The following is a 27,999-nucleotide window of genomic DNA, read 5'->3' as shown; positions in this document are numbered from 1 at the left end:
GCACAGCTTCTTTATCCAGTCACCTGTCAATGGACATTTAGGCTGTTTCCATGTCTTAGCTATTGTAAATAGTGCTGCTATGAACATTGGGGTGCATGTCTTTTTGAATTAAGGTTCCCTCTGGATATGCCAGGAGTGGGATTACTGGTCATATGGTAAGTCTATTCCTAGTCTTTTGAGGAATCTCCATACTGTTTTCTGTAACGACTTCCGTAACGATTTTCCATATTGTTTTCCCGTAACGAAAACTACATTCCCACCAGCAGTGTGGGAGGGTTCCCTTTTCTCCACACCCTCTCCAGCATTTGTGATTTGTGGACTTCAAAAATCTTTCTCAAAGGTCACAAATTAGGCTTATACTTGTCTTCTAATGCAAATGCTTTTTAAAATTTCTTCAATTCTTAAACTTTTCTTTTTCACAGTACAGATAGATCTATGAGAATCATGGGTTCCCTAGAGCACTTTGGAAAGCTTAAAAAAAAGATCCTCTCTTTATAGCTAAAAAGTAAAAACTACTGAATTTAAGGAAATAATTTTGTTACTGTACAATATTCTAAAATTTTATTGGCATCAAAAGGTTTTTTCCCCTCTTAAATCCCTTTGAAACATGCTCTTTAGTTACGAGAGTCTTTAATATGATTGATAAGCAAAGAAGGAAATGTGGCTGCCAAAGAAAAAAAGTAACTTCTATTTGCCCTAAGAATATAAGAAAGCCCCAACCGAGAAAGTTTGCTCATCAAAGCCTCTTGGGCTAGAAGAAAAGTGGAAAGAAGTTTCTCAACTTCAGGAGAAATTAAAACTAAACACGAGAAGGAGAAACCCACCCCCCTTTTTTTTTTTTAGTAATTACACCACTGTTTCCTTGTATGACTGTTTCCAAGTCATATAAAGAAAAAAAAAATCCAATTGTTTACTTCTTTCTATAAATAGATCTTCAACTATAAAATCATTCTAACTCCCAAATCTCTCTCAAATTAGTCCACAGCTCTCCACACCAACTTTTAGGACACTAAGTTCATGCCACTAACTCCTCTTGCCTAGATTTTTTTTAACAGCCTGCTAACTCATATCCTGGAGAGCACTCTTACCCTTTCTCCATATTTCAGGTGGGGTGACAGTTCCAAAATGCAAATATGAGCACCTCTGACCCTTGTTTATAACCTTCCCATGGTTTGCTGCTATCTTAGGATAAGCCCAAACTCTCTAATAGGGCTCAAAAGGCTCGATATGGCCAGTCCCTTCTTCCTCTCCAGTCACCATGCTCGTCATTCACAAAATCATACGTTCAGCCAGTCAGTCCCCTGAGCTCTGTGCCTTGGCCTGTATCATTGTCCCCGCCTAGAATACAACCTCTGGCCCATCAACTTTACCTGGCTAATACCTAACTCATGTTTCAGGTCTCAGCTTCAACAACATTTCTTCTGGGAGCCTCTCCCTGACATATGGTGAGATGAGTGAGGTGAGGTGCCCTTCCTATGTGCTCCCCTTAACATTGTGTACTTCCTGTCATAGACTTTATCACAATATATGTAAATATCCCTTTCTGTCATCATATCACAGACTCCTGAGGATTTTGATGTTTATTTTATCCAATGATGTCTACCTAGAATCTAGCAGAGTAAACACTCAAATGTTGAACGAATGATAAAACAGACACCAGAAGATAATAATCTAAGTCACCTGAACAAAAAGAATGACAAGCTGTACCTGCTAACATGACAAGAGACAAGTGCCAAGATTACACACACAAAGTGTATTAGACCAAAGGTACCTTTCTTTGGTGTTTTGTCAGTGTTAGTTTCTGGGGCTTCAACTTTCTTCCCTAGCCTTTGCGCAAGGCTACGCTTCAACGGAGGATCACTGTCGCCACCTACAAAGGGAATGCAGTTTAAGCGTTCAAGGCGATCTTCAGCAAGGTCAAGAAACACAAGCAAAAACAGACAACAGAGAATAATTCTGTACGTTTTCTGCATTTATACGATGCATTTGTTCATTAGCCTCCTTATAAAGCTCAGTGTCAGAGAAGGAATAAAAACGTCTCAGAAAAAAAGAGGTAAGGAAGGAGACAAAAAGTAAGAATGCACAAATTAGCATTCACCAAGTAATTAGAACTACACATGGAAAATCATGAGCCCTAACTAAAGCTGAAACTCAGGACTAGAAACAAGTGAAAAAAATCTTCAGGCGCAAAAGCATCTTAATTGGCAACTGCTAAATTCTAGGTAGATTTGTGGTTAAATACAACTCGGATGACTAGGAAGACAGCAAAAGAACTACAAAATTTTAGATTTTCCCATGACATGAAGACTCCAAAGTCCAAACAGTCCCTTTCTTCCATTCCAGATAAGAAATCTAAGGTTATGAAAGAGGCTGTATTTTACCCAAGTAAGCAATTAGTGACAGAGCCAAGACCTGAACAGGTTTCCTGACCCCTGTTTTATTACATTACACTATTCAATACAAGTTGTTTTTGTTTGTTTGTTTATTTTATTGAAGTATACAGTCAGTTACAATGTGCCAATTTCTGGTGTGCAGCACAATGTCCCAGTCATACATATACACACATAGATTTGTTTTCATATTCTTTGTCATTAAAGGTTATTACAAGATATCCAATATAGTTCCCTTGGCTATACAGAAGAAACTTTTTTTTAACCTATTTTTATATACAGTAGCTAACATTTGCAAATCTCAAACTCCCAAATTTATCCCTTCCCCCTGGTAACTGTCAGATTGTTTACTATGTCTGTGAATCTGTTTCTGTAAGTTTTCAAAAACTGTTTTTCGGATAGCTTGACTGAAGATATAATCTTAGCAGGGTCCTATTAAAAATTCAAAAGACCCTACACAGAGTATGCTTTTCTCTCTCCCCTTATTTACAATTTAAACATAAAACCTAAAATCACAAAGTTACATGTACGCTGATATTAAAATAGATTATTTCTGTATTTTTTTTACCTAAAATTTCTCAGGCAGTGAAAATGATATAAAAGAAAACACAAAACAGAAGATTTCATATTTGCAAGCACATTTTATTTTATTTTTAATTGTTTTTTATGTGGGGGAGTTAATTAGGTTTGTTTGTTTGTTTATAATGGAGGTGCTGGGGACTGAAACTAGGACCCTGTGCACGCTAAGCATGTGCTCTACCACTTGAGCTATATTCTCTCCCACTGCAAGAACATTTTAAAAGAGTATCAAGGAACCTCTGAAGTCAGATAAAATTTTCAAAATAATTCTTTCGAGACAGACACACTAAGTAGGTACACAACTCAGTTATATAAGAAAATACTTTTCTAAATATAAAATAGCACTAATAAATTCAAGGACTGAATTCATATTAACTGGATACTTTTCCCCCTCTAAAAACTCAAATTTCAATTTTTCCATAGAGATATTCTTTACTCTTCTTTAAACCTAGCACCTTCTAAAAAGTTAGCCATAATCTAATTAAATTAGATTTAATTTAAACACTATAAATTTGTAAACTTTATTAAGAGGTACAATGCACATATGAAAAACATGAAGAAATTTTATACATGCTTTCAGCCAGGAATACAAGGAGGTCAGCATCACTACTGACAGAGCACTTGTATAAAAAGAATTTCGGAGGACACACGTCAGTGCACAAACAAGCAGAAAATAAGGGATGTGCACGAAGCTCATCTCACCTACTGAAAATTTTCGTTTCCCCAGTCTCTCGGTTAGACTCAATCTTACCAAAGGTTCTTCTCCTAAAACGGAAAAAACAGAATTTCTCAACCATTAGCCTTTTTTTTTGTATTCAGTAACTACTAATGGATAAAAAGTATGCTCTGAAATTAACATGAATACACCGAGAAAGTCTCTCGGAAACTAGATCTCAGTCTTGAGGAAGACTACCCACTACAAGAGAGAAAAAAAGTCAACCTATTAAATAATAAACAGGAAATGCACAGCCCAAAGGGAAGCAATAACACAGTCTTAATTATTAACAGTAGCCGAGTATACAAAGGTAAGCTGTGTTCTGACCAATCGGTTATAAGACCCAAGATACACTTCTGCTTGTGGACTTCCGTATGTTCAATGAAATCATACTCTACTCACTCCACCACTAACTCTCCTGTGGAACCTTCCTTGGTCAGCCCGGCAAGAAGCGAGCTCTCCTTCCTCTGACTCTTTGTTGTTTGAATGGTACAAACATTTAAATATAACCTGCACACTACAGTTACTTGTGTCATAATCCTTACTAGATGTAAAACCATTAAGGGAAAGGACTTTCACATTTTTCTGTAACTTAAAAGGTTTACAATAGTTCCTAACCTACAATGGGCAGTCAATAAATTTGTTGAATGGATACAAATGAACAGTAAATGTAAAAGTTATACACGATACATCAGTGAGAGAGCTGCATCGTTAAGAATTTCAACCTTTTAAATAGTAGAGTCAAATGCACTAGCTTTCCATTCTCCCATCCAATCAACATTCTGGAGTCTACCTGCAAATCCGCTGAGGGTAAACTACACCCAAGGGTTTCGCTCTCCCAGATATTTAAAAGCAGTAGCCTGACAACTCTTAAGACCTACCAGTACCTCACCTTGTTTGCTGGACAGAGTTACTGTCCTCACCACAGTCCGGACGTTCTCTTTTTCAGGACCTGGAATGGGCTGTGGTTGGAGTAAAAGACTGGAAACTCCTGAAGAACCTTCTGAATAAAGCAAGTCAAAGAACAGTAAATAATTTACAGAAAATAAAGCTATCACAAGTCAAGAAATTTTGCTTCTGTGACCACGTAAGTCCAACACAGACCACTACAAGCGCATCAGTTTTTCTGTTCCTGTTTGCCTATAGTGAAATGCAGCAGTGGAAAGGGAGATAATCTAATTTCTCAGCTGCCTAGGGCACAACGTGAAAATAAAATATAAAACTGTTTTGAGGGACTTAGACACTCAATCTACTTTTATTTACCAATAAGGTTAACATGATTCTAAAGTTAACCTCAGAAGCACACCAACTATTAGTATAGGTGTGTCAACTGAACCTTTTCCATCCATATTCAATCTGCAAAACACAACTCCAAGGTTCCTACAGAACAAGCTTTAGCAAGAAGATACTTAGACCCAAACATGTGATTCTCTCTAAACACTACATTTCACACAACAGCTGTAATTTTTAGGGTTGGAATACAGATCAACCAGGCCAAGGCGAACACCAGGAGAAAGTCCGAGCAGCTCTCGAGGAAGAGTTCGACTACAAAAGAAACGCTATCAACTTTTTCCTCTTTTAGTAAGTTTACATGATGTTTTCTAAAGTTATATTTCTCAAAATAAACAAGTTCTTTCAGGTTCTTTATTGTACATGCCTAGCTCTGAATAGTTGCAGACTGAAACAAAGCTGCAATGAGTTAAAAAGGCAACCATGATTTAAATAAGACTGTGTTTTACCCCAAATAAGCCACACAAATCAAAACCTACTGCTCATTTTGGTTGGTGCCAAGCATCCTTATTATCAGAAGTATCATTATTCTTCACTAGCAACATTCAACCCTCCACATGACTCACCACCTTGCTTCTTGGATTTTTCCTTCATTTTCTTTGATTTAATTTCCTCAAGAGTTTTTATTCCAAAATTCAAACATTCACCTAGGAATGCAAATAGAAACCACATGAGGAACTAGCACACTTTCACCTTTGCATTTTATTTATACACAGCTGGCATTCAAATGTTTTCTGAATGAGTAAGAGGAAATATTTGTAAGTATGTGTGCGTGCATAATGGGGGCAGGGAAGAGGGAGGTGGTGGTGATTATGAACTAAACTTCAAAAGTATATAGAACAGTCTGGACACATTCAGTAGTGCTGTAAGATTTATGAGCAGGAACCAGCGTTAGCATAGCCCCTTCTCACCTTGTTTTACACTGACCCCAGGTTTCCGGGCAGAAGCCATTCTTAATCCGTTATGAACTTCAGGAGATGGTTGCAGGGTAGATGTTTTGGTTTCATCACCTTCCTCAGAAAACTGATCTATATTATCAACATTTAAGGCAAATTTCCAATTAAAGACAGACCTAGAGCTTCAAGTCTGACTCTAATTCACGAAGTAACCCCAGCTGAAACTCACCATCATCGTCTTCGTCATCATCTGCAGCGTTGATCACCACTGGTGGATGCGTAGGGCTGGGAACATTTTCTGAACTTTCTACTTTCATGACACTTCGCAGCTGAGGGGAGGGATTAGACTGGACAGACAGTTTGTTCTGCTGAACTGTGAGCTGGCTAGCCTTCACGTCCTCTTCCGGTGACTCAGGCACAGTAGGCAACACAGCTAGAGGTAAAAAGTTAGTCGTAAATTAAACAGAAAATGCAGTCCCAATTCACCAGAAATCCCCGATCACCTATGGTAAGTTTGGTGCATTTTTCTTTACGAGCATTATGTCCTTTTAATTCATGTCTTTTAATTAAAAATTTAATTTAATTTTTAATTTTTCCACTTTCCCAATTAGGTTCTAAACTCCTAGGGAGGGAAAATGTGGCTTTCAGCTAATAACTATTCCCTGCACGTAAACTCCAAAGTGAGCACTCAAAACAGAAAATAAATGGGAAGCCAGATGCATAGTAACTGCAAATTCTAGACATTTAATTTTAATATTGAAATTCTAGGCTTTTTGCTTGACAAGAAGTAACTTTTTTAAGAGATAGTAGGTCATACTTTTGAACCAAACCACAAAGGAGTAAGCCTACTTTTCCCCTTAACACAGAGACAAAAATATGTAGTCCTTGAATTTTAATCATATAGCAGATGTGGCTTTTCAATGGCTGATCATTCCACTAGGAAATTACTTTAAAGGGGACTTGAGAAATAAATACTAGTTTTTGGTAAAATGTAAGCTTTGTTTTAGATCACACCTGCAGCAGGGGTAGCACACACTTTTCTGTAAGGGCTGTGCAGTAAATACTTAAGGTCTCATAGATCTCTATCTCAACTGCCTGAGTCTACAGCAGCAGCACAAAATCTGGCCATAGAGAACATGTAAATGAATGGGCACGGCTTTGTTGCAATAAACTTTATTTTACAAAACAGGCGGAGGACCAGATTTGCCAGCTCCTGGCCTAGAGAATCAAGTTTCTTTTGAAAATCCCCTACAGGTCTGATAAGAAAATGAGAAATGAGGAAGCTATACAGTAAAGCTACAGTAATCTCAACAGTCATGCCTAGAAACGTTCGTGCAGCAGCGTGGCTTCTGGCAACCCAGCTTTAGTTATGACTTTGCTGCTTACTGGCTTGTAACTGTGTACGAGTCATTTCACCTCAATAAAGTTCAGTTCCCTCATCTGCTCTCTCACTAGAAGAAGGCAACGTTTACACTGCGTACAGTGAGCACAGAAGGTGTTCGTTATATCCTAAGTATTCTTTTAAAATTAAAAATTAAGCTCACTTTTGCTTGGAGGTAGGAAAAGGCCGTCAACATAGCGTCCTCTGTTGTGATGGAAAGCGCAGTTTAGTTTCTGACATCCCATTGGCTGATTTTCCCAGTAACAAGGAATCTCACTGCGTTTTTTCTGTTAAAAAAAAAAAAAACACACACACATTGTTTTCAAATAAAAAATACAATGTGACCTGTATTAATTTGGTCGTGTTTTCTGGACAAAGTTTATACAGGATTAAAAAATCTGAGGCATGTGAGAGGATTCTGAGTAGGGGGAAGAGGAGTTGCTGAAGCTGACACACTTTAGCAGAACAGAGATGAAGGGAGCAGAGAAGGAGTCTGCTACTCTTTCCTTCTTGCCTTCATCCTGGAACCCCCAAATGTCTACACTTAATTTAAAAAAGCAGGATTATATAGTAGTTAAGATTACGGAATCAAAGATAACAAGGTTTGAATCTCTATTATGCCACTTATTGGCCATGTGATGTTAGACAAATAATTTAATGCTTCTAGGTCTCACTTTCGTCAGTTATAAAATGGGAGTAACAGTAGCTATCTAACTAGTTTCTTATGAGAATTAAATGAAATAATGTATATGAAGCACTTAGCTCACAGAAAAGAATCAATAAACTGCAGTTATTATTTGAAGCTGAGAGTTCAAGAAAATTTCTTCCTATTCGTGACCTCTCAAAAGCTCATGTAACACACTGAAGGTGGTATCCTTCCTTCCCAAGCGACCCTGCTCTTACAAATGGGAGTGAGAAACCCACCCTGCACTTCTGGATCACAGGATACATGTCCGAGAGAAATATATACATTAGTTCTAGTATACATATTAGATGGCTATAAAGAATACTCAGAGCAATACTATTTATAACAGTTCCAAAATGGAAACAACCCATACACCAACACTATAATGAATGAATCAATTTTAGTATATTCATACAATACAATGCTTTCCAGTAATGACAGGGAATAAATTTAACCCCCGAGAGGCAGAATGAAAGAACAAGACACAAGAGTGCATACCGTATGATTCCATTTATATAAAGATCAAAACAGGCAACACTCCCCTATGGTAGCGTAGTCTGGATGGTGGTTCGTTTTGGGGTGTGGTTAGTGACAGTGAAAGGATAAAGAGGGAAGAGAGACTGTTGGAAATATTCTATTTCTTGATCTGGGTGCTGGTCTAGTTAGTATATTCACTCTGTGAAAATCCTTCAAGTTGTAAGATTATGGTTTGTGCACCCTTCTGTATATAATTTAACCAACAGTTCGATAATGAAAGAATAAGAGACCTGATAAGTACTTCTGTTCAGTAACTAAAACTGGGAGGGTATAGATCCAGTGGTAGAGTGTGTGCTTAGCATGCACAAGGTCCTGGGTTCAATCCCCAGTACCTCCTTAAAACAAAAAACAAAACACCAATTATGTGCCCTCCCCCCAACCAAAAAAAACCCTAAAAAAAAAATAAAAATAGTAAAAAGTACAGCAACACCTCTGCCTCTCAAAGAACTGGTTAGAATTTATTAGTCTCTTGTCACAGTCAAAAGGTAGGTAGAATAGCTACCATAGTTCTTTAGAATAACAATTATTCAATTACTCCTTCCTTAAGGCAGAACCTAATACCAGTTTTCCTTGCTCCTGGGTCTGTCTTCACTTAAGTTTTTACTTCACTCCTGCAAGTACTGGACGCCATCTATAATAGCATCTTCTATACAGGAGTCACATGAAATTTATTTGATCTGTTTAATACTCTTACTGGATTTTGTTTCTAAAAAGTAATACACAAGCAATGAAAATGACTTGAAAAATAAAAATTAATGCCTGCTACGCTATTACCCAATGAGAATCACTTATTTTGCTATAGAATTCTTTCACTTAAAAAAAAAAAAAACTGCAAATGTACTGAAGCACACTTAAAAGTGTTCCATATAATGCTGTGTATTTTCACTTAGCAACACATCGTCCATAGTAACATTCTCCTGCATGATTCTTTAACTTTTAGTAGGTAATAAGCACATGGTTCAAAGATACACAGTTACTGCTCATCACGTGCAGTAGGTATGTACTATTAAGCCACCATAAATACTGAATTAGTAAATACTGAACCACACTGCTCCTAAGGGAAAGAGAGTTGGGTTCCTGCAAGCATCTGGTCACATTTTCATCAACTGATCAATACATCATCTTGTTTTATGTGTATTTGTGTTTAAAGACATCTTATTTAATATGTATCACTGATTCATTAACACTGAATTCAAGGTCAATGGCACTATAACTCACAACTGAATGAAGCTACTTAATACTTGTATTTTCTCCATAGGACACATAAGAGCTTTCCTGGACTTAGGAACACTGTATACGGCACTTCAGCACTACAGCCGGGGCCATTTTAAATGGCAAAAACAACACAAAGCACAAAAATGCAAACAAGTATGGCACTAAACAGACCACGAAGAGGACATGTGAATTGATCTAGGGGCTATAAATAAATTTTAGCAAAGAGGCAAATCTGCACACATGGAATCCATGAATGATGAGAACTGATGCCTATAGAAGGGGGTATATGGTTAAAAGGCTCCTTCCCATTCCTGTCTCCACTCTAGAGGCCACTGCCATTAAGCTTTTTCCTTTATACTTTCAGAGATTCTTAAAGTGCATATGTAAGCAAAAAGCAAATATAAATTCTTTTCCTTCTCTCTTTTAACACAAATGGTAGCACACCTTATTCTGCCCTTTGCTTTTTCGGTGACAATATATCCTGATCTATTCATATAAATAAATAATGTCCCTTTAAAATTTTTTCTAACAGCTGTCCAGCACTCCACTGTATGAATGTAATAAAATTTATTTCAAATGAAGGTTAGGTTGTTTCACACATTTTAACAATTACAAATTATGTTATAATGAGTAATTCTGCATAAATCTCATTTTGCAAGTATAAGAATTTAGTATTTTTGAAAGATGCAGCCAAATAAACCTCTGTGCCCACAGAGCTTCAGAGCAGCCCTCAGCCTGCTGTCCTTGGGAAGCCTGCTGGCACGGCTGCCCTTGCCTGGCACGGAGGGACCTGGCTCTCAGAATGTTCCTACTTAGTTAACTGATCACTGTGCAAACAATATGGCTTATGCCGAACACCCGCCGTCCTCCCCGGAGACTGGAGTTTTGTCATGTGTTAGGTAGAGCGTGCCTACATGACAGGCCTCAGTAAAACACTTCCATACCTAATGGGCTTCTCGGGGTAAAAACCACCCAATACGCTGCTGCGTTTTCACTGCTGGGGGAAGTGTGTGCTCTTCATGACTCTTCACAGGAGGGAGAGATCATAAAAGGAACCCACACATGGATTCCTCCAGACGCTGCCTGTGCCCTTCTCTTTTATGACCAGTGTATCCTTCCTACAGCACGGTAATAAATCTCAGCCATGAGCAAGCATACGCCCAGTGCCAAGAGCCCTTCCAGAGCTCTCCAAATGCGGGTGCTCTCAGAGACCATGCACCTTCCCTAGGAGCCGTGCCAATTTACACTCTGCTCGCAACGTGACATGAGTTTTCAAAAGCTGTAGACTCTTTCTGTTTCTGAATTTATTTGGCGACTTCCCTGCTACTTGGAAGACACTGTAGAATGCAGCTTAGAGACCACAAATCTGGAACCAGAACGACGTAGCTATGTAACCCTAGACATACAGATATTTAGTCTTTCTTCTTTCCCTACCCCCTCTCAAACAATTTAGTCCAAAGTGATTAGGTGAGGCTGAGAGGAAGGCATTCATGCTGGGAGAAGGAATGTCAAATGGCCAGCAGCAGGGTTTCAGAGCCTGGTTGACGTGAGGAAGGTGTCCACGTGTCAAGGCAGAACCAGCACAGAGTGTCAGGGTTAGTAAGGCAATTGCAAAGGAGGATGGCCTGGCGGTGTGCTAGAGCCTGAGAAGGGTGAGCAAGGCTTCTGCACAGAGTGGATCCCAATGTAGGGTGAGGAGGGTGTACTCATGGAGGGTCAGCCAAGAATGGGCATCAAAGCCCAAGTAGGGGTGAGGAAGGCAGGGTCTTCCTGAGTGGGGGCCTGGCGCAGAGCTGGAGAATGAGCAGGGCGAGGAAAGCAACCACCTCACGTGGAAGGGCTGCCCAAAAGAGTATCAAAGCCCAAGAATATGAAAAAGGCATCCAGAGCGGGGGGATCAGGGTCTGGAGTAGGACGCTGGGGTACAAGCAGGGCGAGGAAGGAGTTCTCACAGTGAAACAGGGGAGGAGCCCTGCCTGGTACAGGACGTCGGAATCGCAACAAGGTGAGAAAGACGCCCTATGGAGGAGCAGCCTTGTGTGACATCAGAGCCTGCGAGGAAGGGAGATGCCATGATGCAATACTGGTTTACATAATTAGGGGACTCATCAAATAAGATTAAGGACAGTAAGGATCAAGTTGTGGAGAAGAGAGTTGTAAGCATGGAAAAGCAGAAGCCCAGACAAAACCCTGCAGTGCTGGGGAACTGGAGGTGTCAACGTGAACTCATGACTTTCAATATATAAACGTGAAGTAATAAATAATGATGTCAATGTGTGCGTGTATATACATGTATATAGTCTACTGTTCTGTCCACTGCAGGCCTGGGAGCAGTGATACTCCAAGGCCAGCCGAAATCTTACTTCCACATATCATTCTACACTAGACGGAACCAGGGCTCCTTGGAGAAATGGTTGATGCCAGGGCTGGAGGAGGAAAAGTACCAGATGAGCCTGGAAAATCTTGTTAGACCAGAAAATGAAGAGATGTTCAAAGAATGATGGAAACATCAGAAAGATACAAAAACTTGAAGCTTAAAGGGCTCTTACTCGCCAATCCGAGTCAATCTGAGGATAAAATATGGTAGTAACGGATTGAATAAAATAGGAGACCATGACTTCGCACATATAAAAAGCTGTGGGAAAAAAACCTAAAAGTTTGATGAGAAATGGGCTAATTATAGGGTCTCAAAGTATCTCTCCACAAAATACTTACTAATTACAAAAATAAAAACTTTATAGTGGAGCAATCTGGTGGATACCACTTAAATGAAGTGATCAAAGTTAACATCACCAGTAATGGGATAATTAAAATTGTATGCCACCCAATGGTAAGCAATGAGAAGAATGTCACCAAAGATACAGGACCTGAATTTAGTAATGAAGAAATACAGTGCAAACCCAAATTGATGAATATTCTACAAAATAACTGTCCTATAACTGCCAAAAGTGTCAAGGCCAATGAAAGGCAAGGAAAGACTGAGCAACTGTTCTAGACAGAAGGAGCCTGAAGAGTTATGGCTGCTACACGCAACACTCAATTCCTCCTGCAGTCAAGGACATCGCTGACGCAATGGCAAAACTTGAATGGAATCTGAGGAGTCAATGAAGGTAACATATAAATGCTAATTTTCTAATTTTGATGGTTGTATCATGCTTATGAAAGAGAATACCTTTCTTGTTTGTACGAAAATAGTAATGAAGGTATTTGGAAGTGACAGGGAATGTCAGTAATTCACTCCTAAATTGCTTAGAAGAAAAAGTTTTACACTGTACTTGCAACTCATTCTCTGGGTTTTAGATGGTTTTAAATAAACATAGAAATATAAATACTCCCCAAATATATATATATAATTTTTACATTTTAGATAGATTACCAAACTGCCTTTAAGAAAAATGATATCAATTCATACCGTATAACATCTAGATATTAAGTGAGCATTTTAATAATGACAAATTTCACTAGATCATTAAAAAGTTTTAACCCATACATTATATAAAACTTTTCCCCTATATTTTTTATTGACCCATCATGACATCAGACTACTCACAAATTAAAAACTTACATCAATCTCCATGTGCCGAAACCTGCACACCTGTCGGAAACAGCGTCCTTCTTGCCATAATGTGCAAACAGTTTCATTTCCTAGTGCAGCCTCACAGTGACGGAATGGACAGCTGTCACCCTGTAAGCAAGGACAATGACACAGTAAAGAACTGTGGTACCAAACTAGATCCCAGGCAAAACGTTCATGTTAAGTTTCTTGGCATCTGGACAAACACAAAGGAATAAGGAGAAATAGGCAAGGCAGAAAACAAATGAAAAGACATGACAGGAACAATTTGAGGTCAACAAATCTATCATTTCCTAAAACCTGTTTCTTGACAGTATCCTTCATCTGAAATGACAACATGGATGACACAAGCTGAAAGACGGGATTGAAAAAGACAAGTGGGAGTATTAGGTACTCTTTAAAAATGTATTTCACAGTTAATCTTTAAAACCATTTCGTATATCTGAACTTGGGTAACTAACACTTAATGGAAAATGAGAAAGTTAATAGACCAGAATTTAAGTATAACTCCATGCTTCACTATATATTCCATACAATTTCTGAAAACAATGCTACTGTTGTGCTGCTTGCTATATAAAATCGAAGCTTTGCTCAAAACTGACAGTGTTAAGCACAGCACCAAGATGATTTAATAGTTTTTGTAAAAACACATACATGTATAGAATTAGTCATAAAGGAACAATAGAAAACAGTGGATAGATCTAAATGGACCTGTAAAAGAACCAAGCTGAAAAATAGGAAGTTCTAATACAGAAAAAGCAATAAAGCTGCAAAAGCATATTTAGAAAAGTGGCTTTAGTATTCAGGAGGAAATCGGAAGAAAAAAGTCAAATTCAACCCATCACAGTTTCTTCCAGTACAGTACAACCCACCCATTCATTTAACACAAAGTAAATAAAATCTAAGCTGGCAAGCCACAGGCCAAAGTGCTCCTAATTCCAAAGGCCCCCTGAAGAGATTAATTATAGATACAAAAACAGTGAATGATGACTAAATGGTATGGACCTTTTCACTTCAGCAGCGTATGGAGAACATAAAATGAAGAGCAAAAAATTGAAGAAAAAGTTCTCTTAGAAGAATTTCTTTACTATTCTTTACTAAAAAACTGACAGCAGATAATAAACAGTTGAGTCAACAACACATAGAAACAACTCAGTATATTAGAAGAAACCTTACCCACTTTTATTACGGAAATCATAGAAAGAACTGATTTAGAGATACTGATTCTTACTTTGGTACATGTAGAATAGAAAAAAAAATAGCAGTCTTCTCCTTGATTAGGCATGCTGAGTAGATTCTTAGAACAGAGTGGCTTCTTGAAAACAAGCCACTGCTTCCTCAAGGCGAGGACCAGCTCCAAGTCCTCTTGAAATGGGTTTAATCTTCCAAAAGACAACTCAATCACAGAAATCGTCTTTTAAATGTAATCCTAAAATGAGGAGACAATGAATTAAAGTATTTCAGGTAAATTCTTCCAAGTTCTTCCTCCAAATCACCTTGACCGATGACACATTGTTAGAACTAAATTTTACTTGTATTCACATACACCTGCTTATAACAGAGCCTTGTGAACACCCTGGCTCATGTTTTATTCTTACGTGAAGGTTGTACATTCTCATCTACAATGTAAAATCTTTGTTAAGAATAGCCATGCTTCTTTCTTTTGCGTTCAGACTCTGTGGTGCTTTAGCATAAATTAGGTAAGCACTGCAAACTCAACAAATGATCTACACTTTAGATTAATGGGACTTAGATTATTTCACACAAGATATTTGCTAAATCTACCAAAGTTCCAAGTTAATCTAACAAAAGTTTCAAGATTTTCACAAGCATTTTTGTTATTTCGAAAATATATAATTATAAGCAGGTGAGAAAAACTGTCTCACTAGAATAACTGGCTAAACAATTACCCCTAAAAATTCTGTAAAGCTAGCTAACATAATGAAGCTGACCAAAGAGTTGCAGACCAATTACAAACAGGGAGCAAAAGAAGTTCTTGGAGCTCTACCCATAAAATAGTGCTAATTCAAAATGACCAACATTCCCTACCCTCAGTCCCTGCCACAGCCTGGCCCCCAAACTAAAGGGTTCCCACACTCAAGGGTTCAAGAAAGAAAGCTTCTACAGAAGTAAAAACACATGGCAAGAGCACAAGTCAGAATTTGGAAGCGGTCTCTACAAACTCCTGTACCAGAAGACCAAGTTTCAGAAACACTATCTACAAATTTGAAATCAACTCAATCAAATTCAGTCATATCTCCCACCAACAAGTCCTAATCCAAGAATAGCAGGCCATGATAAAAAACAGGCTTTAAGTCAGAAACCTAGGTTAGGAGTAAGAGTTAATGTAACTAAACATACACTAAACCTTCAAAATTTGTACACCTTTTAATTCTTGATTCCATTTCTAGAATTTATCCTGCGATAAAGATTTAACAAACATGCAAGATAATAATGCACAAGGAAGTTCATCACCACCTTCTTCAAAAATGAAAAAAAACACCTAGAAACTAAATGTTCAAAAACTGATGCATCTATCAGCCAAGGAATCAAGGACTGCCAGCAAGCACCAGAAGCTTGAAGCAAAGAAGGATCATCCCCTACAGGTTTCAGAGAGAGAGAGAACATGACCCTGTCAGAAGCTTTTCAGACTTCTAGCCTCCAGAACTGTAAGGTAATAAACTTTCGTTGCTTTAAGATACTCAGTTTGTGGTGATTTGTTATTGAAGCCCTAGGAAACTAACATAGATTACAAATATAGTTAACTGATCTTCAACAAAGGAGCAAAGGTAATTTCAATGGAGAAAGGATAGTCTTTTCAATAAACAATGCTGGAAGAAGTGGATACCTGCATGCAAAAAAGTGTATCTAGACAGAGACCTTACACAAAAGTTAAAATGGATCATAAAAGCAGAACTATAAAACTCCTAGAAGATAACAAAGGAGAAAATCCAGGTGACCATGGGTGTGACAATAACTTTTTAGACCTAACACCAAATGCACAATCCACGAAAGAAAACATTGGTAAGCTGGACTTAATTAAAACTAAAAACTTCCACTCTGCAAAAGCATTAAGAGAATGAAACAATAAAATTATCGACTGGGAGAAAATCTTTGCAAAATACGTAACTGATAAAAGGACTGGTACCCAAAACATACAAAGAACACTTAAAATGTAACAATAAGAAAAACAAACCAATTTAAAAAATGGGCGAAAAAGCTAGACAGACACTTCAACAAAGATACACAGATGACAAACAAGCATATGGAAAGATACTCAACATCTAGGGAACTGCAAATTCCTTTTAGAATGGCTAAAGTCCAAAACCTGACACTACCAAATGCTGGTGAGGATGTAGTAGCAGGATTAACTCTAGAATAACATAAATCAAAATGTTAGCAGTAGTTAGGGCCATGACAGTAGGATTAGAGGTGGCTATTATTTTGTTTTATGCTGAGAATAACATTAAGTTTTCCAATATAATGCAAGATAGACATTAAAAAGAATTTTTAAGCCTGCCGTAATTGACCTGACCATCACTGATCCACTACAGAGTGGAACAGGGCTGGACCTTTAACAGCACCTCACTGATCTACCACCAGGATTCCTCTGATCCCAAACACAGGGAGTGCGTTCTACATTCCAGGGTACATCAAGAAGTAATTTAAAAAATCACCTCAAGTGGGATCAAGTCTCTAAGGAATATTCAAGTAATTACAATGACACAAATGCAATAAGGAATAGTATTAATCAGAAAAGAATGAAAAAGTTTTACAATAGAAAAAAGTTCTGTGCAAAGGATTAAAAAAAAAAGGCTTAGAGGAAAATGTCATTCCTGAAATCAACATCCCAAAGAACATATATGAAACTATTGCTGATTTCAGGAAGACTCTTACTAATCAAACAACAAAATGGAATTTATGAAATAGCAACAAATAGCATGAACTGTACTTTTTTTCCCTCCAGTTTTTTTCAAATTAGGTTCTGCAAAACTCACTCAGACGTAGGCAGGGCATGGAGATTGAATCCTGAGTAGATGAGCATCACCTTACTAATGTTCAGACAGAACAGTTCCTTCAAATACCAGTTTTACACATTAAACATCCATAATTTTCAGTAGGAGGGGACAAAAGACATAACTGCTATTCAAGAAAATGGTCCCCAAAGATGTAGAGATAAAAAACTGACAGTAATTATTATTACCCCAAGCAAAAAAATGTAAAACTAAGCTGCATATTCCTCCCTATAAAAGGGAAAACAAAAAGTATTCAGGATAAAGAAAAACCTGGAAAAGAGATTTCAACAGAAGGAATAGATGTGATAGGTACTGATGAAAAACACAGTAACTGAATTATAGGATATCACTGTCAGGACATTACTCAGAATGCAAAAAGATGTCAATACAAGAAAAAATATATATAACAAGGAATATAATTCCAGAAGATTCAACTACTACACAATGAAAATTCTGCAAGTAAGGAATGGAATTGGTAGAGATAATAAAAAAATAACAGTACAAGAAATTTTCCTAAACTGGATTAACCTGTGTCTTTTAAAAAGGGCTCATCAAGTGCCAGGCAGAAATTTTCTCTAAAGACATCTCTACTACACTGCACACATGGTGAAATTCCTGAATTCCAATGGTAAAAACAGAATTATACAGACTTGCAGGAAAAAGCAGATTTGACAAAGGAAAGGAAAATCAGACTTGACATCTTATCTGAATCTCTAAATGCCAAAAGACAAAGTATCTAGAACTTAAAGGAAAAATTATGACCTCAGATTTAGCCTTTCAAACTACATTTCAAGGAGGTGATCTCAGGACTAGGAAGTTGTTTTTAGAAAAGTCTCAAAAGGTATACCATCAATGTCCTCTATGTATTCTTAAAAAAATTACTGAAGTATTCTAAACTTGAGAAAAATAACTTAGAAAAAATAAATAGTAGCAGAAAATGAATAAAACCATGTCAGACACTATTCCACTGCTTTTTAAGTTTTAAAACAACTGCTTGGGGTGTATGATTTATGATACAGCTGATAAATCCTAACTAAAGCAAACTGAACCATAGTATATTGAAAGAGTACCAAAACATGATCAAAAAAGGTTTATTCCAGGAATAAGAATGATTTAATATTAGGAAATTCATTACATTAATAAGAGTAAGGGGGGTTAAAAACAAAACTCCTTAGGCAATCTTAAGATTTCAAAAACGGAAAAAGGGTTAAAAAAAAAAAAAAAGACTTAAAAAGTTAAAATGGCATAGGTGCACAATTCATCAGAAACTATCAGCACATGCAACATGGTATAACACCAGAGGTAAGCTCAATCAAGGCAAAAAGAAAAAGGGCGAACACTCATTGTCTGCACTATTATTCAACACTGTTCCAGAGTCTAGCAAATGCAATGATGAAAAAAAAAGTATGAAGATTAGAAAGGATGAGGCAAAAAATTTAGTATCTGCAGATTATATGCCTGCAACCTAGAAAATCTATCAACTGAAAGAATTTAAAATAAGATATTAAAAAAATCAATAAATTTCCTATATGCTAGCAACAATCATTCAGATGATAAGAGTCCCATTCACAATAAAACTATAAAAATATACAGGAAGAAATGAAGAAGTATATAAAATCCAAATCAAATTAAAAACAAAACTAAAAACTGAAACCACTGAGGCACAGAAAACTTGGGTAATGGAGAGATAACTGAGTAGAGGCTTAAAGAAGTTTACTTCTCCTCCAAATAATATAAATACGCTGAATGCAATTCAATTCAATTCAAAATCTCAACAAGAGTTTATTACTGGAACTTGGCATACTATAAAATCGTCTGGAGTAACCAAGAAAAATAAAGACAATTTTAAAAAGAATGAGAGGGCCTTGCTCAACCTGATATTAACATAGATGTAAAATATAATATTTAAATATAACATTGGCAAATGAATCAGTACAAGATCAACAGAATTCAAGCGATTTCTGGAAAAGATGGCATTTGAAATTAATCCAAAAAATTAGCCACCCATTTGAATAAACAACTTCTACTTCATACAAAAAGTTTCCAGGGGAATAAAAGCAACAATGGCAAAGAGGCTTCAGCTTACTAAAAGCACTGTATAAGAAAAATTCTCAATTCATAACTATGCTGAGCAAAACAGCAAGCAATATATGACAATGTCTACTACATTTCATGGGAAGGAGAGAGGCATGCCATATAATTACAATCCCTAGATTACATTTTTTAATATAAAATACAACCATTCAAATACTGCAAAAAATGCATGGTATTTTTTTTTATAAGCTCATGGTGAAAAAAACCTGTCCTTAGCAGGATACCAAAGTTAAAAACCATATTAAAACTGATAAATGTGACTATATAAAATGAAAAAACATTCATACAGCCAAAGATCTATCCACAACATAGCCAAAGATTAGTACCTTTACTAAAAAGGATGGGTCAAGAACTTTTAAAAATCAAAAAGACCTCATTAATTTAGCAAACTGGTACAATCTCTTAAGAGAATTGTAACAATTCTACAAATTCCCATCTGAGAACTGGTTCAAAGAAATAGTTCACATGTATGTGTGTACAGGGATGTTTTTGGATACGTGGCTATTTTTGTTTTTACGGTAAAAGTCCAAATCTCTATCAACGAGGGACATATTAAATTATGGCACATCCATCCATATAAAAGAATGCTACGCAGTCATTAAAAAGAGGTGAGGCAGAGCTTTGTGTATCATGATAAACTATTAACCATGTTTTTCTCTGAGGAGACAGAAATTACAGGGAGATTCCACCTTGGCTATATTGTTTTTACCTTTTATGTGTGTATGAATTATCAAAAAAACGGGAAAAAGGGATATTTCCATCGAAAAACCAAAAACTTGTAACAATTACAAGAAAAAAATATTTTGACAAGAACTTTCTCTTACTGGTCCAGGAAAATTAAGCCTTAAATTACAAAAATGTTGACTCCTTTAATGAGGAAAAAACCCATCTCCACACTTACATTAGCTGGTTGCTCTCAACAGGAAAGTCTGTGTCTTCACTGAGTTCCAATCTATTACGCCTGTAGGTCGAACCAACACTCAATCCATGAATTAATAATAATGAGGCAGAAAGAACTTTCCTCCTCACATTGCCAAGGAAACCTCTCAGCCACAATTCAAACACAGGACGTGGTTTTAAAACATCTCCCAACTACTGGGAGATTAAGTCCATTTGAATAACCCTTGTCAAACTGGAGACAGCTAGGGTTAGCTATCTCCTCAAAACAAAAAAACAACAAAAAAAAGAGTTCATATAAAAATGAACTTGAGAGTCAAAGGATTATTAAGGAAAAAAAAAAACAAGATCCATCTTCCATAGCCGAACAATATTAATTAAAAAAAAAAGAAAAAAGAAAAAGAACACCAAAATTCAATAAGATCCAATTTCTGGTCTTCAAGATTTCTTCACCTATTAAGAAAAAAACAGAAACCTTCCCCCATCTTTATTATCTGTATAATAAAAGCATACTTGTATGTAAAAATACAAAGTGTTTTATGTATAATATACATATACATATACACTAACTGGCTTATACACACACACACACATATACACAAATGTGTAGAAATAAAACATTTGGGTAAGTTTTCCCTTTTAAAATACACTACAAAAGCCTTTAAATTTGGGTTCATTATAAAAATAGTGAACTTACTCTTATACCAAAGTATCATGAAGTATATTTATATGCTACACTGAATTTTGCCCAGCCCACAACATAAAGATGAAGGGAAATCCTTACACGTATACCAATGTGTATAATATGGATGTAAGTATACCATCACATCATCTTTTATTATCTTCAGGGAGTGTTTAACCAAAAAAGGTAGAAATGTATAGTTACAGAGTAACTACAGAGTGGTGCAGCAAGCTGTAGAAGGCAGAGCAGCATTATGGCCATCCTGAACTGGCACTGTCAAAATACAGAAAGCTTCTATCTAAGGGAAGATTTTTTCCTTCTTTTATAGCAACACCAGTGTCACTGGCATGACATTCAATATTCGCCCTGCAAAGGCTTGCTTATGCAGCCTAGTTCCAAATTCTTTACTAAGTGATGGCTACAACTGAAGACTTTGTAATTATCCATTTACTCCATTAGTAAAAGGGTAAACTTTGGGGGTTGAAATTTCATTTCACAATGGTACATTTACCATTTAAGAATTTAAAAAAACAAAAAACAAAAAACAAAAAACAAAAACGATTTTGATACATAGAAATGAGTTCTAAATTTTGAAACCAGCCCAGTAACAAAGCAATTTTGATTCTCATGTAATAAATACTACATAATTTCTAGGCTAAATCTTGCCAAATACTATCCAAGACAAAACTAAAATCAAAACTTAAAAAAAAGTGGACACCTTTTACTCACACTTAATACTAGTCAATTTTCCAGGAAATTTTTGGGCAGGGAATATCCCCAAATCTAAAATGAAAAAAAGGAAAAATTGGGATCTTACATTAGTTATTCAGTCTGAAACTTTTAATAGACTTTTACTAAAAGTCATCATTTTCTGGCCTCCCACTCAATCACAGAAATATACTTTTGAGTGGAAAGGAACAAAATCATTGAGATCAATTCTCATTTTACTATGAGGCAATGGTTCCTAACACATGAAAATATTAACTGCTTATTTCTAATTAAGAATAGAAGCCAAAATAATCTCATAGCTAAGAATACAGTATCATGGATCATTCAGCATAATTCTTAAAAGACACGTAAGCTAACTTAAATTCAGAGAAACATTCTTTGGGAAATGGATGCTGGGTTTGTCACAGTATGCTCATGGGGCTTTCATTCCAATTCCCATTCAATCTTTTTCAATTTTGTAAACTTTTAATTGTCATTCAGCATGAAAGTACCTATACAATCTTTATTATTTTCATCCAAGTTTATAAAAGTTAAAAAGGTAATTCAAAGATCAAATGTAATTTTTTCCTAATTGTTTTCTAATGTTTCCTTTTTATATAGATCCAATTCTAAATATAAAGGGTAACTCTATCACACTCAGTAAGTTGAAATTATAAAGCTGACCAGTATGAGGAGGCAATTAGAAATTTCCAAATATAAAACAATTTTGTGAACTTTGTTTTTGTCAAGCCGTAAGTATGAATCAGGATTTTTAAAGAAATAGAAAAATGGTGGGTCAAGGGTCGAGATACCACTTTAGTATACCTTTTTCTCAATTTCATTGGTTTCAGAGCAATCAAACTTCCCACGTTGAGAGAAATTTTTACTTAAAACCAATTACTAGTTCAAACTACCAGCCAGAAATAGCCTAAGGCCTTTCAATGCTGCACTATATTTTTTAATTAAAAATATCTTTCCTCTCTCAATTGGTATAAACAAAATTTCCAGTGACAGCTATACTGAGCTACTACCATAAAATCTTTAATCTTCGTTTTGTCAACATTATATTACCTCTGAGGCGTTTTCAGCCCTTTTTGTGTTTTCAGGTTTCCCCAGATTGTGCGTAAAGAATAATTAGTATAACTATATATAACAATTATAGCAATTAGGATACAGTAACATAGCAGTAAGTTGCCCATTTTAAATGGAGAAAGGAAAAAGAAATTAGGATATTTCTTTTTCATTGCTTTGAGTAATTTCATTCTCAGGATCCCAGTTCAGAACCAATGTAGAATAATCATAGTTAACATTTTTCAAGTTCATTTTCAAAAACATCAGCTGTTCTACATTGTCAAAGTCCAGGGTCATGATCTGCTTTGGATGAAAGTGGCTATTTGCAGTGAAGATACATTCAGATTGCCAGCTACACATGGGGCAGCTCAGATACTGAATGGCGACTTGGGTCAAAGCTGGCCATATGCTCACCTTCTTCTGCCAGTAAATCAAAGGGTCATCACCTCCTGAGATCTCTGAATACTCTTCTTTGAAGTATTCATCCACTACCGCTATGGCAGAAGGAAACATGAAGCTTTTGCCTCCGATGGCAACATTATCTGCAGCTGAACTATCAACAGACCCTGAACTGGAGGTGCCTTCTCTTACAGATGAGGTAAATGAATCAGCTCCTACTATAGCTGAGGGACCAGAAGCTTCTGAAGTTGCAATATGGCAGACCTCTGGTGAAGATTCCATATAGTTACAAACTTCTTCTGCAAGGATCTGCTTGTAAGTATCTAAATCAGCACCTTGAGGGAAGAAGTCTTCCAAACTGTTTTTAAAGCAAGGATCTAACAAAGCAGCCAAGATACAGGGCTTGGATTTGAGTATGGCACTTAGTAGGGTGTCAGTTTCAAGCTTCAGGGATAAACTGTCTACCAGATTGAGGGCCTGAGGAACACCTCTAATTTGAAAATCTTCTCTGAGTTTCTGCAGGGAAAGGAGTAGATGATGGATTAGGGGTAGCACCTGATTCAATCCTGTGGTTTTTACACTCACTTTCTGGGTGGCCTCTTCAAATGGTTTAAGAATATCACAAACATATGTCATTAGAGTCCACTGAAGGGAAGTTAGCACAACTCCACTGGCTCTGCCAAGACTATGGTGGACTGAGTAACAATACTCCAAGAGCCATCTTAACATATAAAACGTAGAAATCCAATGGCCAGCTTCATCCTGCTTCAAATTTTTCCATGGAAGTTGGCGATCATTTTGGAACTCTTGCAGTATCTGACGGGCCTTGACTGAATGACTAAAATGATGACACGTTTTCCTAGCAGCCACTAACATGTTCTCAATGCTTTTGTGCTCACAGAAAAAGTCCTGGATGACTATATTTAAACAATGTAGGAAGCATGGCACGTGGGTAAAACCACCATCTTTGATTGCATGTACTACATTAGAAGAATTGTCAGAAACAATGAAGCCAGGGATGAGGAAATTAGGAGAAAGCCACAAACCAATCTGGTCATTTAATTCTTGTAAAATGTTGGTTATTAAACAGTCTTTGGCCAAACCTGTTACACAAAGAACTGCCCACTTTCTAAAATCAGGGATCCTGCCATTATTGGAAGAAGGTGGAGTTTCCAAAGAGACCCAGTGTACAGTCACAATGAAATAGTCAGTAGATGGGTCATGGGTCCATATGTCCACAGTCAGGTGGATCTTTTGGCTCTGAACATTTTCCAGAGTTAAGAAAATTTTTTCTCTGACCCAGTCATATAACTGAGGCACAGCCTTAGTGAAAAAGTAAGTTTCAGACGGTAACCTATAGTCAGGGGCCACAATTTGCATAAACCTCCGAAAGGCCTGGGTTGAGAAGTAGTTGTAAGGATGCATATCCTCCACAATCATCTGAATAATTGCCTGATTTATTTGTCTTGAGGTTGAATTTTCACAATATGTTGTTTCTTGTTCCTGTGCATGCATTACAGTGTCTTGCTCTGCAACAGGAACAGGACTCTCAGATCTTCTATTTTCAACCTCTAATACAGGAGGTTCGTCAGAATCAGAATCACTAAGGTCCTCAGCTGTTACATCTTGGATGCTTGTAGACTTCTCTCCATGCAAAGTATCGGTCGAGAGATCAGTTCTCTCAGTCTCAGCCTCATCTAATCCATTTCCAACTGCACCACTGTCTTTGTTGGCAACAGCCCAATGGATGGGATGTGTGGCCTGAAGATGTCGTTGAAGTGTTGAAGTTCCTAAGTGAGAACCTGGCCTACCCCGGCTCACACTTCTTTTACAAATATTACACACGGCTCTGGAGATGTGCTGAGGATCAGTATAGAAAAAATTCCAAACTGCAGATGTCTTGGCTCTTGTTCCAGGAATTAAGGCATGCTTGACAATATTACTTTTGATGAGAAATCTCCCTCTTTCTGCCCTCAGGGCATCAGATACTGATTTATCACGTTTCTTACCCACTCCATTATCATCTAATGGATCAGTAGATATATACTCAAAGCTTCCATTGCTTCCAGCAGAAGAGGGAGACAAAGCTAAATCCAAAGTAAAATCCTCCTCCCCACTAGTAACTCCAAATTTGTTGGCCCTGGTCCAGTGAGGTGAATGCCTTGCCTGCAGATGTCGTTGAAGAGTAGATGTCCCAAGATGGCTACCTGGTTTTCCCCTGCTAACACTTTTCTCACAAAGGTTACAAATAGCCCGCCAGGTGTACTGGGGGTCAACATGAAAGAAGTGCCAAACAATGGAGGTCTTGGCTCTAGTACTGGGTAGATAGATCTGTTTTTCTATATTGCTCTCAAAAAGACCTTCTTCATCCTGCTCAGGCGCACTGGAAGCTAACAAAGCAGGGGCTTCTGCCACAGGCCTCCCAGATCCCAAATCCTTACTAAACTTTTTTGCAAGAATCAGTTTCTTTCGTCGCCTTTTCCCCTTAATTCGCAAACCCTTCTTTCTTTTCTTTTTAGCAGGCAATTTTGCCTCTTTATCCGTTCCTTCTGCCACCATCTTTCCCTCTATCACATCTTCTTCATCTGTATTAGAATTAATAGGAACACATCCCAGAATCCCAGCATCCCTAAAAGTGCCACATCTTCTGCCAGGAGAGAGTGAGGAAACTGGTACACTTAAGGTACATACACTCATTCTCTTTATGTCTCCAAAATTCGTACCAGAATCTGTTAGTGGGTTTATTCCTCAAACAGACATACAGCTGTTCCTCTCTACTTGCGTTACCTTTTCTCCAATTTCTATGGGGAGTCAAATTCCCTTTGGACCAATGACTTCCAAGCCAGGTTATTTTTGGAGGAAAAGTGACAGCAATGGAGAACATTCCCAAACTCCTTCATAAAGGGCTTTAAGATCCCTTCCAACTTTCTGAGTTCTGAATTCAAAGAGTCCAAGCTCCTCATGTTATAGAAAAAAGAATCAAGGCCTACTTTCCCACAGTCAGAGTTGGTCAGCAGCAGTTAGAAACCACGTCTTCCAAATTCCAGGTCCACCTTCTTTCTGTTTCATCAAGAACTATATCTGCTTGAAATGTCTTTGCTATTTAAAAGATATATATTTTTTATGCTGCCTCATGATAGCAACATCAATTTCCCTTAATTCTGGAATTAATTATTTTCAGTAAATTTCATTTAAACAAAAACATAGTGCATCATTCACCATTTATCATTTAGGACTGTGATTTGCCAATACAACCCCAAAAATCAATCATTTCTGGAAAGCTAAGTCAGACTCCACATACTGGTCATCAACAGCAAATGCTAGTTGAGCCCTTTCAGCTCTAACTAAAAGTATCACAATTTTTTAAAAATGTGGTTAGCTAGAAAAAAGCTTTGAGAGTAAAATTTAAAAATAAGGTTACAAGTTGAATTTTCAATTTACTGTTTGTATCAAGAGTTAATCCATGCTTGATTTTCAGACATGTTTAGACTGTAGAAGCTTTACAGCCTGTACATGAGTAACTCCTAATTTGGACTCTATATGAGCAGCACAAACTGAAAAATGAGCTTTAAACCACTTCCATGCTTTCTCGGTTGATCCCTCCCCTTCCCCCAATACCTACATACATTTACCCTAAAAAGCATCGCTATCACTATTCAGCCTCCTTCTCAAGGTCCAGAACCAAGGCCTGGAAGATGTCAACAATATGGGCCTTCCCCATAGGAATCCGCACCGATTTTGGGAGTTTAGGGGGTGTTCTTCATTACGGTTTCATCAATCCTACAAGGAGAACGGAAGTGTCCCTGAGGCTCTTGACTCCGATGCTGAGGGCTGGGGGTGGGAGTGTAATTAAGGTAGGGAAGGGGTGTAGGATACCGGGAAAAGGTCGGTGACTTTCTGGGTGTGGAGTTTGAGAAAATCTCCAAAGTAGTGGGACCCTGGAGAGGAATGAGAGTAGGTAAAATCAGCTCCTGGCACTCAACGTGACTTAGGCAGTGGGGGTTGGCTAAACTAGGGAAACTGTTACCCCGAAGAGAGCACTCTAGTGTCAGTCCCCCTCCGGGAGTAGGGGAACAAGTCGGCTTCCTGGGGCTGCTCCGGGCTCCTACAGTTTCGCCAATACCGGATGTGGGGGAGGGGAGGGAGGCTGGTTGGGAAGAGGAGCAGGCGCCGTGGGGGTGGGGTGAAGTAGGGTGGGGGTGGGGTGAAGTAGGGTGGGGGTGGGGATGGGGTGAAGTGGGGCGGATGGCAACAGTGAGGCAGGAGCCTGGGGCTTCCAGCCCGCCCCGGCGACGGCAGCGGCCGGGGGGTGGGGGGGTGGGGGTGTCGGTACCGCGGGGCCGAAGGACCCGCTCTGACTTCCCGGGCTAGGCCGAGACCCACGGGCGAGGGGAGGCCGCGGCCACTCCCCTCGCCCTCTCCCCCACCTCCCCGGCCCCAAGCCACCCGGGAAGCAAAAAAACGGGTCTAGTTACCAGAGAACAGAAACTTTACCAAACCGACGACACTATCCCCGACTCCCGCTTGCTGCCACGTCTTTCTTCTTTCTTAGCCGCTGCGGCCCGCCGTCCTCTCAGCAGCACCAGCAGAAATCCGAGACTGCCAGCGTCAAAGATGGCGCCCGGCTACAGGCTCAGCGCTAAGACCCGGCCAGTAAAAGTGCCAGCGCCACGCAAGGCGCGAGGATTCTGGGAGTTGTAGTTTCCTCTATGAGTCTGTGCTTAAGATGGCTTCCCTGGGTGGGAGGGTCACGTGAGAGGGGAGGCGCTAAGTCGAGGGGTTCCCTTCCTTTACAAGGAAGGAGGTTTAGAAATTTAGAGTTTTTAGAAATCATCTTTGAAAACAGATTTTTAAAATCCAACTGATGTAA

At 38.0% G+C, this 27,999-nt stretch overlaps 1 protein-coding gene across 21 annotated transcripts in view; it reads right to left on the bottom strand.

Moving 5' to 3' along the window:
• ZC3H11A (zinc finger CCCH-type containing 11A) overlaps positions 1–27,752 on the bottom strand; it is a 38,817-nt gene extending 11,065 nt beyond the window's left edge. Inside the window, exons 1-13 of one of the 21 annotated variants that reach the window (XM_032466677.1) lie at positions 27,605–27,752; positions 26,762–27,067; positions 21,681–21,734; positions 20,274–20,333; positions 14,494–14,691; positions 13,254–13,373; positions 7,415–7,538; positions 6,100–6,303; positions 5,886–6,002; positions 5,541–5,621; positions 4,577–4,687; positions 3,672–3,734; positions 1,772–1,870 (exon numbers count right to left, since the gene is read on the bottom strand). In XM_032466677.1, coding sequence (XP_032322568.1) covers positions 1,772–1,870; positions 3,672–3,734; positions 4,577–4,687; positions 5,541–5,621; positions 5,886–6,002; positions 6,100–6,303; positions 7,415–7,538; positions 13,254–13,373; positions 14,494–14,547 — 973 coding nt within the window. In that variant the 5' untranslated portion in view covers positions 14,548–14,691; positions 20,274–20,333; positions 21,681–21,734; positions 26,762–27,067; positions 27,605–27,752. The other 20 variants (XM_032466687.1, XM_032466681.1, XM_032466670.1 and 17 more) reach the window with 20 other exon arrangements.
• Between the last annotated feature and the right edge of the window lie 247 nt (positions 27,753–27,999).

This window comes from Camelus ferus, chromosome 23 (genome assembly GCF_009834535.1).
Source record: "Camelus ferus isolate YT-003-E chromosome 23, BCGSAC_Cfer_1.0, whole genome shotgun sequence".
In the NCBI taxonomy this organism is placed as follows: Eukaryota; Metazoa; Chordata; class Mammalia; order Artiodactyla; family Camelidae; genus Camelus; species Camelus ferus.
The sequence above is the reverse complement of the archived record's forward strand: the minus strand, read 5'-3'. Positions and strand labels throughout refer to the sequence as shown.